At 51.5% G+C, this 13,728-nt stretch overlaps 1 protein-coding gene across 4 annotated transcripts; it reads right to left on the minus strand.

The window, feature by feature from the left end:
• Window positions 1–200: 200 nt before the first annotated feature.
• esrp1 (epithelial splicing regulatory protein 1) lies at window positions 201–13,136 on the minus strand. Of its 4 annotated transcripts, none has more exons than XM_084669089.1 (16): window positions 12,828–13,136; window positions 12,448–12,573; window positions 11,821–11,937; window positions 10,965–11,076; window positions 8,931–9,035; window positions 8,256–8,310; window positions 8,047–8,157; window positions 7,752–7,884; window positions 7,605–7,647; window positions 7,104–7,441; window positions 6,005–6,229; window positions 5,621–5,864; window positions 3,373–3,550; window positions 2,509–2,641; window positions 1,998–2,119; window positions 1,240–1,377 (listed from the first exon to the last, which is right to left on the minus strand). In XM_084669089.1, the coding sequence occupies exons 1-15, from the start codon at window positions 12,957–12,959 to the stop codon at window positions 2,018–2,020; spliced, it is 2,154 nt and encodes a 717-aa protein (XP_084525215.1). In that variant the 5' UTR covers window positions 12,960–13,136; the 3' UTR covers window positions 1,240–1,377; window positions 1,998–2,017. The 4 variants fall into 4 exon arrangements, with proteins under 4 accessions (XP_084525213.1, XP_084525212.1, XP_084525215.1 ...); XM_084669088.1 differs by having other exon boundaries at window positions 5,609–5,864; XM_084669087.1 differs by lacking the exon at window positions 1,998–2,119 and having other exon boundaries at window positions 201–1,377.
• Between the last annotated feature and the right edge of the window lie 592 nt (window positions 13,137–13,728).

A 13,728-nucleotide genomic window follows, 5' to 3' on the forward strand; every position in this document is an offset into this window, starting at 1 on the left:
TCAGAGTAATGTCTCTGATGTGTGCCAGAATGACAATGGTCTTTACACAATGAGAGAGTGTGTATGCTCTGGTAGTCCTGGCCTAGGTGTGTTTGTGTGTCAGAGAGGGGAACAAAATAGAGAGTTGGAAATAAAAGTCCTTAGTTTCCCCCCTCCAGTCAGTTAGCTCTACCCTGTGTGAGAAAAGAGAGATGAGCCAGTTCGAACTTCACATGTTCTTTATTGGTCACAGCAGGTTCCAGTAACGCATCATCTCCAGCAGAACCTGGGTAAGTCACCACTGCAGACAGCCTGAAACTCTTTCAGAGCCATGGGTAAGTCTCAGCCCCCCTCCCCTGTTCTTCCCCCAGCTGAACACCCTGTCCTCAGCTGTGGGGGAGGGTTAAGGTTTGAGGTAGAGAGAACAGGCCCCTCCAGACTAGTGAGACCCCAGCAGGTGACCTGAGCCCCTGGTTAGGAGCTGGTCTTACCCCTCAGGTGGACTCACAAGGTCACAGGGGCATCACTCTTACGCAGTGGTTTGTCCCAGACATCAGACAGGGGTTTGGTACAGGGTTTGGTACAGGATATAAATCCTTGTATGTATAGTGATTGTATTCAGTTAGGAATTTGACTGGCTAAACAACCCCTACAGTGCTACATGTATTTTGTCAGCCAGGCACTTGAGGCTAGGTTGGTAATCTGGCTGGTTAGCAGTGCATCTGTATTTGGCATGTCTGTAAACATATGAAAGGCGCACTACTAAGTTCTTCATGCACAGAAGCTTTCAATACAATCTTCTTACATATATAACAGTGTAATGTAACATAAACTGGTAAAAGTATAACATTAACAAAATTTAAGGATGAACAGAAATAATATATATAAAATATGCATGATAATCTGAGACACCTCTCTCTTTCACGCTCTCTCCCTCCCTCTCTCTCTGACACACTGTCTCTCACTCACTCACTCTCACACAGTCACACAAAGATAGAAGGGTTAGAATCTAAACCTAAACTAGATCAATACATACTTGTTGAATGTTTGACTGACTAAATAGTGGTGACTGTATATTAGTGACTATAATACGAAATTTCTACAAAGCTTTTTAAAATACACTGTGCAATATATATATAAAGCTGCTATTTGGCTAGGGCCACATACATTTGATACAAAATTTAAAAAAATTCAAGCATATAAATAACAACTAAATATTTTTTGTAATCTAGATTTGGCCTAAAATCCATGAGGAGTTGTTGGGTGTGGTAGTCCTGCAGCTGGTCCCAGCCAGGAGGGAACACGGCCGGCCGGCTTCACCAGAGGCGGCAGCAGAGTGTCACCACTGCCTGACTGACCGAGCAAACCCCCCCGCAGAGGAACACACTCCACCAGGCTCTGGGAGGGTTAGGGTTAGGAGATAGGGGAGGAGACATAACAGGGGGATTAGCTCAGGGTCCTGTGTTTCACATGACTGTGGCGATCTACACCAACACCAGAGACAGTACCCATCTACTGTCCCTAACCCATCACCAGCCTACCCTCCATGAGCCAGCTTCACCAAACCCCCCTGCAGTTACCACGCTGCTAGCAGCCCCTCCCTCCTGCAGTTACCACACTGCTAGCAGCCCCTCCCCCCTGCAGTTACCACACTGCTAGCGGCCCCTCCCCCTTGCAGTTACCACGCTGCTAGCAGCCCCTCCCCCCTGCAGTTACCACACTGCTAGCGGCCCCTCCCCCTTGCAGTTACCACGCTGCTAGCAGCCCCTCCACCCTACTGAAGAGCGTCCCAAGACCACAATCCTATCACAGCTGTGCTTCCTCTACTAGGCGCATGTCTCCCAATCACAGAGGTAGCCTCGGGACTGAGCATCCCTCTAATTGGCTCCTGCAGCTGTCAGTCAGGGGCTGATTCTGACTGTTGGTCTGTGATTGGAGGAGGTGTCGACCTATAACCCTGGAAACACCCCTGCCCCCAGGCTTGTGACCCCTAGTACCCCCCCCCCCTCCATCCTTACCTTCACCTGCCTCAGAACCCTTATATACACAACCACTCTCTGGGATGGGTTACCACAGTCCGTGCTGGGTCGTGAGCGTGCACGTGCCCGTGAGCGTGCACGAGGCCCTCCTCAGTAGCGTACTGTGGTGTGTGGGGAAGTACAAACAAACACATGCTGATATCTAGACACACAGGACACGCTGTGTATGTCTAGGTGTGTGTGTGTGTGCGCGTATCTATAATGACAGTTATCTGGTTTTGTACATCCTTAACCTTTTACAGAACCTTCCTTTGACTGTATGTGGGGTTAACATAAAGTCCAATGCCAAATCAAGTCTACACAGGCAATGACAAGTGTGTGTGAGAAAGAGGGAGAGTGTGAGGGAACAGGGAGAGGAGACCTGATAGACTAGTTTAACAGCCACGGGGCAAACCCAGTGAATTCCTGGCAGCTCACACCCTCAACAGCACATCTGAATACCTCAGCTGAAAGACAAGGTGTGTGACTGGAGCTCAACACACAAACACACCTGGTATCCCTGTACGGCGTTGATCAAGTCCTTGACTCCACCGCTGTAGGCCAGGCTGGGCATGCGCACCAGGCCCCCCGGAGAGGAGAGCTGTGGGGGGAAGAACCCCAGCGTGGTGGGGGAGCCTGGGGGGCTGGAGGCAGGGGGAGGTTACCAGGAGGAAGGAACACACAAGCACGATACAAGAACAGGAATGTGTGAAGGTGAAGGCAGGAGGACATGGACTGCTCTGTGAGAGGACTGCTCTGTGAGAGGACTGCTCTGTGAGAGGACTGCTCTGTGAGAGGACTGCTCTGTGAGAGGACTGCTCTGTGAGAGGACTGCTCTGTGAGAGGACTGCTCTGTGAGAGCACTGCTCTGTGAGAGGACTGCTCTGTGAGAGGACTGCTCTGTCAGAGGACTGCTCTGTGAGAGCACTGCTCTGTGAGAGGACTGCTCTGTGAGAGGACTGCTCTGTGAGAGCACTGCTCTGTGAGAGCACTGCTCTGTGAGAGGACTGCTCTGTGAGAGCACTGCTCTGTGAGAGGACTGCTCTGTGAGAGCACTGCTCTGTGAGAGCACTGCTCTGTGAGAGGACTGCTCTGTGAGAGGACTGCTCTGTCACTACCCTTCTGGAGTCCTTCTCCTATGAAAAGCTATAGGGTTTGCTGTAGTTTTCCTGGGATGGTTCAGGGGTATTTTTGGTGGGGGCAGTTCTTCACTGGGGAATTTGGGGGGGGGGCAGTGTATTCTACCTGGGGTAGTGTGCAGTGTTTTCTACCTGGGGTAGTGTGCAGTGTTTTCTACCTGGGGTAGTGTGCAGTGTTTTCTACCTGGGGTAGTGTGCAGTGTTTTCTACCTGGGGTAGTGTGCAGTGTTTTCTACCTGGGGTAGTATGCAGTGTAGTTCATGTAGAGCTGTGCTGAGGCGGGGTAGTAGGCGTGTCCAGGGGGCAGAGGGCGGGGACCCAGGAGCATCTGACCAATGGGAGGGTAGAGGGCAGAGGCCTCTGCTGAGAGGATGGCTGGGGCTGGCGTGAAGCCATATGTAGGAGGAGACAAGCCTGGGGGGGAGGAGGACAGGGTGAGACAGGACTGGGGGGGAGGACAGGGTGAGACAGGACTGGGGGGGAGGACAGGGTGAGACAGGACTGGGGGGGAGGACAGGGTGAGACAGGACTGGGGGGGGAGGACAGGGTGAGACAGGACTGGGGGGGGAGGACAGGGTGAGACAGGACTGGGGGGAGGACAGGGTGAGACAGGACTGGGGGGGGAGGACAGGGTGAGACAGGACTGGGGGGGGAGGACAGGGTGAGACAGGACTGGGGGGGGACAGCAGGGTGAGACAGGACTGGGGGGGAGGACAGGGTGAGACAGGACTGGGGGGAGGACAGGGTGAGACAGGACTGGGGGGGAGGACAGGGTGAGACAGGACTGGGGGGGAGGACAGGGTGAGACAGGACTGGGGGGGACAGCAGGGTGAGACAGGACTGGGGGGGGACAGCAGGGTGAGACAGGACTGGGGGGAGAGGACAGGGTGAGACAGGACTGGGGGGGGGAGGACAGGGTGAGACAGGACTGGGGGGGGAGGACAGGGTGAGACAGGACTGGGGGGGAGGACAGGGTGAGACAGGACTGGGGGGGAGAGGACAGGGTGAGACAGGACTGGGGGGGAGGACAGGGTGAGACAGGACTGGGGGGGAGGACAGGGTGAGACAGGACTGGGGGGGGACAGCAGGGTGAGACAGGACTGGGGGGGAGGACAGGGTGAGACAGGACTGGGGGGGGGAGGACAGGGTGAGACAGGACTGGGGGGGAGGACAGGGTGAGACAGGACTGGGGGGGGACAGCAGGGTGAGACAGGACTGGGGGGGGAGGACAGGGTGAGACAGGACTGGGGGGGAGGACAGGGTGAGACAGGACTGGGGGGAGAGGACAGGGTGAGACAGGACTGGGGGGGAGGACAGGGTGAGTCAGGACTGGGGGGAGGACAGGGTGAGACAGGACTGGGGGGGAGAGGACAGGGTGAGACAGGACTGGGGGGGAGGACAGGGTGAGACAGGACTGGGGGGGGGACAGCAGGGTGAGACAGGACTGGGGGGGGACAGCAGGGTGAGACAGGACTGGGGGGGAGGACAGGGTGAGACAGGACTGGGGGGGAGGACAGGGTGAGACAGGACTGGGGGGGGGACAGCAGGGTAGATCCAGAGAGAATGGAGAAGAGATGCACTCAGCACTGTTCTTTTTACACGGTGGTCATTGTTTGTTCCCAAGGCGCTCATGCAACCCTAACAACCCACACAACCCTAGGGTTAGGCTAACCCTAACCCTAATCCTAACCCACACAACCCTAACCCTAACACCTGCCTGCCACGCCGCTGTGCTGTTAAAGTGAGGGAGGAAGTGAGTGTGTGTGTCTAGGGACAAGCTCTCTACAAGGTGTGTCTCTGGGAGTTGTCTGGCCCACAATGCATCACTGTCCCTGCTCCCCTTGGTCTCTGCTTCTTCCTGAGTGTTTCCTGGCAGGGCAGGGGAGCACGCTCAGAGAAAAGGAGACACCAGCTCCGCCCACAGCCCTTCTGATTGGACAGCCACAGGCGACAAGAGGCCCAATCAAAATCCTGAACCAACCTGAGCCAAGAGAGTGTCAAGATGGGGCTGTAACCAGACAGAAGAAACAGTAGACAGATGTAGAACTGATCGTCTAACAAGAAGTAGGACTGTTGTTGACAGCTGTCCCATCTTCACAGACACAGAGAGGAGGCAGGGGCTGGACGTGTACAGACACACTAGCAGTAGGAGGACTGACATGGAGCAGCTTGATGAAGACAACAGAAGAATTCTCCTCAGCATGCAACCCCTCCCCTCAAAATCACACAGAGAATAACCAGGGGTAACACACACACACACACACACATCAGGTTCCTTCCTCCTCCTGGTCAGATTAGACCCCCCATCCTTCCAGAGTTCTAGATCAGAGAGAAGAGGAATGAGGGAGGAGGGGGGGGGGGGGGGGGCACGATCTCCCTCTGACCTCTCCCCCCCTCCTCCTGCCCTGCCCTCCCAGACAGACCCCCACCTACCCTGCGTTCCCGAAGCACCCAGCTCCCAGCAGCACTTACGTCTGGACTTACATGGCGGTGGGCTGAGCCCTGTCCCAGTCCGGCTGTGTGTGTGTGTGTGTGTGTGAGACAGGGACCCTCCCATCAGCACCAGGCCCATCTCCTCGGCGCTGCAGGAGAACACCTCCACGTAGCGGCTGGGGGCTCCACCACGCCCCGCTGGACCACACATCACCTGCTTGTGGAGCCGCTGGGAGGCGCAGAAGGCACGCTCTGCCGACGCCATCTGGATGAAACAATCCCCAGAAGGACGACCCTGAGGAGAGAGAGAGAGAAGGAGGGCTAGTATGTGTCTGTGTGTGTGTGGGGGTCGGATAGGTGTGTGGGGGTCAGCGTGTGTGTCAGCGTGTGTGTCAGTGTGTGTGTCAGTGTGTGTGTGTGTGTGGTGGGCTCTACCTGCTGGTTGAGCACCATGTGGACTCCTTGAGGTCTGATGTCCTGGGTGAAGTCCCCCAGGAAGGTGAGGATGTCCTCTATGCTGGCGCTGTACGGCAAACCTCTCAGCCGCACACAGTCCCTCATCCCCCCAGGGGAGGGCAGGAGAGACACCGCGGGCAGGAGAGACACCAGAGGGGCAGGGGCAATGGGGATCAGGGGCGCAGAGGAGTACCTGTTTAATACCTACACACACACACACACACACACACACACAGTCAAGCCAGTCTTAAGCCCCATAGAGCACACAGTAACAGAACATGACCAGGATCGTTGCCAACAGGACCCAAGTGTGTTTACAGTCCTGGATAGGTAATAAAGCCATCTGGCTCTCCCTCACACACAGAGATACCTCCATTCAGACATACCCCACTGCTTATCAATGGATACACCAATGGGAAGATATGTGTGTCTGTCTGTGTGTGTGTGAGAGAATGTTTCTCATAAGAGTGGAAAGGTGTGTGTGTGTGTTTGTAGGGTAACCCTTCACAGACCAGTGGTTAAGTGTTTACTCAACAGGCCCTCTATTGACCAGAACTCTAACTCTAACCAGCCAGTGATGGAGAAAGCAAACACACACACACAGCCCTTGCCATTGGAAGGCTTTGCTTGTCTAAATGTTGGTCACACCCTTGATCTCTGTTGTAACACATCCTCCTCTAACCCTAACCCTAACCCTTGATCTCTGTTGTAACACATCCTCCTCTAACCCTAACCCTAACCCTTGATCTCTGTTGTAACACATCCTCCTCTAACCCTAACCCTAACCCTTGATCTCTGTTGTAACACATCCTCCTCTAACCCTAACCCTAACCCTTGATCTCTGTTGTAACACATCCTCCTCTAACCCTAACCCTAACCCTTGATCTCTGTTGTAACACATCCTCCTCTAACCCTAACCCTAACCCTTGATCTATGTTGTAACACATCCTTCTCTAACCCTAACCCTCCAAGAAGAGCAGCAGCTCCAGTTCACTCCAGCCATGCTCCTAGCCCTCCCTTTTACAGCTTACGACACACAAACACACACACACACACACACACACATACCCTGACCTACCTGCTGAACCTCTGCAGCTGTACTCTTGAACAGTTCGATGTATCTCTTCCCAAGGATGTCCTTGTGTTTCCTGAGGGCACACTGGGCATGCTCCTCGCAGGAGAACAGGACAAACGCATCGCCGGTGGGACGTCCGTCTGGGAAACGTACAAACAGGATGCCCTCCCTCCCTCCGCTGACCTCACAAGCCTCCCCAGGACCCCCGCCCTCCCCAGGACCCCCGCCCTGGGAGAAGAAGGCCAACACCTGCTCATGGGAGGCGCTGAAGGGGAGACCTCGCATCCTGATGATCACCTGGGCCTCTCGAGACAGGAACACTGCTGCCTCGTTAGAGGTACCTGACACACACACACACGCACACACACGCACACACACGCACACACACGCGCGCACACACACACACACACACACACACACACAAAGACCAAGCTGGATGATATTGTGAGGAGTGTGTCATGTGTGTTTTACCAGCACATGTTGGGGTCAGGTGACAGGTCTCACCTCCGGCTATTTTCAAGAAGTCCTCGCCTGTTGCTTTGTACACCTGCACAAACAGGGAGGAAGGAATGAGATGGGGTTGGTCCAGAAGGGTTAGCGTGGGGGAGCTTGATACAGTTGATAAGAAGCAGTGATGGTTGCTGCTCTTGCCTCTATGTATCTGTTGCCCATGTGGTGTTTGTGTCTCTGCAGGGCCAGGTCTCTGTGCTCCTCGCTGACAAAGCGCACCAGGGCCTCCCCATTCCTCCGGCCCTGTGCATTCAGACACAGAGCAGCGCCCCCTCTGGAAACACACAGCATTACAGCATCACCACACAGGCACTTTCATTACTGATGTGGTATTCATTAATACCTCTCACACACACGCACACACACTCTCTCTATCTCACACACAGACACACACACTCTCTCTCTCTCTCACACACAGGCACACACACACACTGACCTGGCAATGTTCAAGCCCCTGAAGAAGCGAGCGATGTCCTGGTCAGATGATTGCCATGGTAACCCCCTGGCCCTGATCACTGTGTTATCACACACACGCTCCATCTTACTGCTGCGCACACACACACACACACACACACACACACATAAGTATCATGTCTTACATCAGATGGTAGAATGTAATACATCAAAATAAAGACATGTTCTTACCAAGTGCCGGTTTCAAACTTGTCATTGACCCTCTCTGGGTTACAGAACTTGTGACCTGTGAATCAAGAAAGAGTTCAAACACTCCAGAAACACGGTGAGATCATTCTTACTGGGTCCAATCCAGTTCCCCTAACTAACCCTAACCCTAACTAACCACTAACCTTAACCCCTAACCCTAACCCTAACTAACCACTAACCTTAACCCCTAATCCTAATTAACCACTAACCCTAACCCCTAACCCTAATCCTAATTAACCACTAACCCTAACCCCTAACCCTAATCCTAATTAACCACTAACCCTAACCCCTAACCCTAATCCTAACTAACCACTAACCTTAACCCCTAACCCTAATTAACCACTAACCTTAACCCCTAACCCTAATCCTAATTAACCACTAACCCTAACCCCTAATCCTAATTAACCACTAACCCTAACCCTAATCCTAATTAACCACTAACCTTAACCCCTAACCCTAACCCTAACTAACCACTAACCTTAACCCCTAACCCTAATCCTAATTAACCACTAACCCTAACCCTAGCTAACCCCTAACCCTAACCCTAGCTAACCCCTAACCCTAACTAACCCCTAACCCTAACCCTAGCTAACCCCTAACCCTCAGAGAGAGCACTGGTGTATCAGTGTGAGGCTTGGCATGGTGTGTGGTCCTTACACAGGGGCTCTGAGAGCAGGGCGAGGATGACCATGGCCATGCTGCGGACCTGCTGTGCAGGCAGAGCGCTGGAGTCCACGTCTGGCTCCACACTCACACCTAGAGCTGGACACGCGTCAAGGAGCACACAGGAACCAGCAAGACATGTTTGATGGACACATGGTCGTGAGACTTTGTGTGTGTGGAATGGAGGGGGAAGCGGTGTGTGTGTGTAGGAGAGTCCTGTTGTAATGGGCGTGTGGGGCAGATCCTGTTGGCTAAACACAGTCTTTCTCTCAGGGCTCAGAGAAACGCCTCCATTGTGTTTTTATTTGCATTTCAAAACCTCCAGTTTTGCAGCCAACACCCTGTGGCCTGTGAACTGTGTGCGTGTAGGTGTGTGTAGGTGGGTAGGTATGTGTAGGTGTGTGTGTGTGTGAGTAGGTGTGTGTGTATGGGTATCTGTGTGAGTAGGTGTGTGTGAGTAGGTATGTGTGTGTGTGTGTTTTCTGCTGACAGCGTAAAGCTCACCCCTCAGGGGAGACATGGAGCAGTTTGGCAGGATGTGAACCCTCCTCTGTATCAGCTGTGTTCTGACAGCAGGAGAGAGGTGCTGTGTTCTGACAGCAGGAGAGAGAGGTGCTGTGTTCTGAGAGCAGGAGAGAGGTGCTGTGTTCTGACAGCAGGAGAGGGGTGCTGTGTTCTGACAGCAGGAGAGAGGTGCTGTGTTCTGACAGCAGGAGAGAGGTGCTGTGTTCTGACAGCAGGAGAGAGGTGCTGTGTTCTGACAGCAGGAGAGAGAGGTGCTGTGTTCTGACAGCAGGAGAGAGAGGTGCTGTGTTCTGACAGCAGGAGAGAGGTGCTGTATTCTGACAGCAGGAGAGAGAGGTGCTGTGTTCTGACAGCAGGAGAGAGGTGCTGTGTTCTGACAGCAGGAGAGAGAGGTGCTGTGTTCTGACAGCAGGAGAGGGAGGTGCTGTGTTCTGACAGCAGGAGAGAGGTGCTGTGTTCTGACAGCAGGAGAGAGAGGTGCTGTGTTCTGACAGCAGGAGAGAGAGGTGCTGTGTTCTGACAGCAGGAGAGAGGTGCTGTGTTCTGACAGCAGGAGAGAGGTGCTGTGTTCTGACAGCAGGAGAGAGAGGTGCTGTGTTCTGACAGCAGGAGAGAGAGGTGCTGTGTTCTGACAGCAGGAGAGAGAGGTGCTGTGTTCTGACAGCAGGAGAGAGGTGCTGTGTTCTGACAGCAGGAGAGAGAGGTGCTGTGTTCTGACAGCAGGAGAGAGGTGCTGTGTTCTGACAGCAGGAGAGAGGTGCTGTTTTCTGACAGCAGGAGAGAGAGGTGCTGTGTTCTGACAGCAGGAGAGAGAGGTGCTGTGTTCTGACAGCAGGAGAGAGGTGCTGTGTTCTGACAGCAGGAGAGAGAGGTGCTGTGTTCTGACAGCAGGAGAGAGAGGTGCTGTGTTCTGACAGCAGGAGAGAGAGGTGCTGTGTTCTGACAGCAGGAGAGAGAGGTGCTGTGTTCTGACAGCAGGAGAGAGAGGTGCTGTGTTCTGACAGCAGGAGAGAGGTGCTGTGTTCTGACAGCAGGAGAGAGGTGCTGTGTTCTGACAGCAGGAGAGAGAGGTGCTGTGTTCTGACAGCAGGAGAGAGAGGTGCTGTGTTCTTACAGCAGGAGAGAGAGGTGCTGTGTTCTGACAGCAGGAGAGAGAGGTGCTGTGTTCTGACAGCAGGAGAGAGAGGTGCTGTGTTCTGACAGCAGGAGAGAGAGGTGCTGTGTTCTGACAGCAGGAGAGGGAGGTGCTGTGTTCTGACAGCAGGAGAGAGAGGTGCTGTGTTCTGACAGCAGGAGAGAGAGGTGCTGTGTTCTGACAGCAGGAGAGAGAGGTGCTGTGTTCTGACAGCAGGAGAGAGGTGCTGTGTTCTGACAGCAGGAGAGAGAGGTGCTGTGTTCTGACAGCAGGAGAGAGAGGTGCTGTGTTCTGACAGCAAGAGAGAGAGGTGCTGTGTTCTGACAGCAGGAGAGAGAGGTGCTGTGTTCTGACAGGGGTAAGGATACAGTCAGCCATGAGCTGCACATCCAAGCCTTTCGCATCAGACGAGGGGAAGTGCTTCCTGAATTCTTTCCGTAGGTCGAAGAAAGAGAAGAAGCACTCTGGAAGCACAAGGTTCTGGAGGAGAGGGAGTCAGCCAATCAGCTTTGAAAGAGCTTGTCAGAGGATGATCTAGGCTTTTGCCTTGGTAACAGTTAGATGGCTAAGGCCAGCTAATGAAAGCTTATTGGCATTATATAAATATTTACTCATCATATAAATATTTACTCATCATATAAATATTTACTCGTCATTTAAATATTTACTCGTATCAGGACAGGTCTCCTAAATGGATGTGTGTAACACAAACAGGTGTAAGGCAGACTCGGCTCCAGAACTAATTAAATAAGGGGCTTTTTTTTCACAAGGGGGACACGCATTTACAAAGCATGTATGAGAGTCAAAATAAGAGCAGACCTGCATATTCTGCAGGAAAGCGTAGCAATCTTGATATTTAATTTATAGCCAATGCCAGTATTTATTATTTATACTTTAACAAAATAATGTTTTGAGGGGGCACAGTATGCCCCCCTTGGAGTCGACCCTGGTGTAAGGTGCGAAGGAATCTGATATGAAGAGGAAGAACAATGTATTTGTGTGTGTACCTACTATGCAACTTTCACCTTATGGGTCAACAAGAACTTTTTCACACAATCTTTACACTTTAAGCAAGGCTCACATTTCAACATTGTGTAAAACTACAAAAAGGAGTACAAGTTCTGACATAACATGTTCTTTTGTGGTTCTGTGAGCACAAACAGGTTATAGCGGTGGCTGAGGTCCACCCTGGCTCCGAGGTCTGTGACAGAGACGAGCTCTCACCTTGCCCGCAGCCTCAGGGTGGATGACTTGGCGGAGGTGGAGCGGCCCGTCGGTACACAAACACAGCGACGTGCCTGTGCCTGAGCTGTTCACTTCGTTCGTCAATCCGAGATGAAACTGCAAGAGAGGCGTTATAGAGAGAGATATTAGCCACAGGTAAGATACGGACACCTGCTGACATCATCCATGTGTGCCATGCTCGTACTCACTTTGGTTTGGGGAAACAGTAAGTAACAGTGAGTATTGGCTGTTTCTAAAGAGGCTGCACAGCCAGACAGGTTCTCGTCAACCTCATTATGTAAAGTATTCTCATTTGCCTTCAGGTCTAGTAAGATCCACACCTCCTTATCTATCAGCTCAACGGACTTTCTACAACAGTGACAACTCACACTAATTCAATTCCAGCATAGTGTGACCCTCGTCAATAAAGAAGGATTACTGACAGTGTTTCATTTCCCAAAATGACATGCAGGACCAAAGGTGACCATACCGTGTAGGCTAGGAGAACACAGTGGACTAGTGTGTCTATATCAACACGTCCGAAGAGAGACGATCAAGGCATTATTAACTGTGTAATTAGGACAATGAACTCAAAGAATGTAAAGACACACAGACTGTATATGATACCTGTCTTAAAGCGTTGTCGAGGTTGGTCACTGAGGGGCAGGCCAGAGATGCTTCCTCCGCCGGCTCGCTCTCAGCTGTCCGGTCCGACAGCTCTGGTTTTATGAACAACTCATTTAACTTCCCCAACTGGACCAGAAAAAACACATACCATACTTTACACAAACCGGTTTTTAGTTCATTGAATATCGGAATGATGAACCCGTAGAGGAACCATGACTATATGAAGCTAACATATAGCTTTTTAACAAAGTCACACCGTTATAAACTATAGTCTTTTGTGTGGCGCCCCCAAAAACGTAATAATCATGGATGGGAAAAGTGTACACTCTTATTTAACAATTTGATAAAGTAAGAGACAAAAATAGTATTGGACTTCCTACGTTTTGGTTCTTGAGATCCACCAGTTGCCAGACCAGCTGTACGATCTCCTTCTCATCTGATCCCAACAGGTCCCCGCTCGCGCCAGATGTGGTCGTGAAAAACAAAACCAGGTAGTCTACCTGTGCCGTCATTTTACAATAAATACCAAGAAACTACCCAAATCACAAGCAAAGTGAACGAAAAGAAAGTACAAACGCACCCTGGAGAGATACAGAATGCCACCCACACCTAGACGAGACACCTAAGCACACAGGTGTGCTGAGCACCTACAGGTATGTGGCTTTTGATTGCGTTAGAAATATAAACGCTCGCGCAGCTTCATAGCAGAGTAATGGCTGCAGGTTACTGCTCCGTCCGCAGCTACCTGGAGCCTGCGGACCACGTGACTCATGTAGATACCTGCCTGCTGCAGGTGGCCTCGCGGTGCTCTCAGAAAGGACGTGGCACTGCTCACTAGTATGGCAACTAAATAATATAACAAAAGATGTATCGCCATTCACATGCTCATTTTACATCGGTTGTTAAGACCAAAACCTAGAGTGATGCAATTAACGCCGATACCATCCATTAACAATGCAAACACTATAATATAATAAATAAGCCTTGTACACTTTAATTTGAATGTATTTTTTAATAATCTGATTATCTCGTTACTGTACATGAAAGTTAGTGAGACTAATATGTAGTCCTAAACACTGCAGTCATGTTTTTTTATACAAAAAAAGAAATAATTCTATATTTAAAACAAAGATTCTATAAAATAGTTCAAATTAAAAGTTCATAGCTGCTTTTAGGTAGCTATCGGGCGTACGATTTTAGAATCGTGTTATGTTTGATTACTGTAGGCTACTCATATCAAATCATATACATTTGGGAAGACAAAATGCTATCGATTGTAGA

This window comes from Hypomesus nipponensis, chromosome 2 (genome assembly GCF_054491055.1).
Source record: "Hypomesus nipponensis isolate SF chromosome 2, ASM5449105v1, whole genome shotgun sequence".
In the NCBI taxonomy this organism is placed as follows: Eukaryota; Metazoa; Chordata; class Actinopteri; order Osmeriformes; family Osmeridae; genus Hypomesus; species Hypomesus nipponensis.

Coding starts and splice junctions, on each gene's coding strand:
- esrp1 (XM_084669086.1), bottom strand. CDS start 12,959: ATGACGGCACAGGTAGACTACCTGGTTTTGTTTTTCACGACCACATCT. Junction 11,938..12,447: donor TCGACAACGCTTTAAGACAG/GTATCATATACA, acceptor CCTCTCTTGCAG/TTTCATCTCGGATTGACGAA. Junction 7,442..7,604: donor CTTCTTGAAAATAGCCGGAG/GTGAGACCTGTC, acceptor TGTGTGTGTCAG/GTACCTCTAACGAGGCAGCA.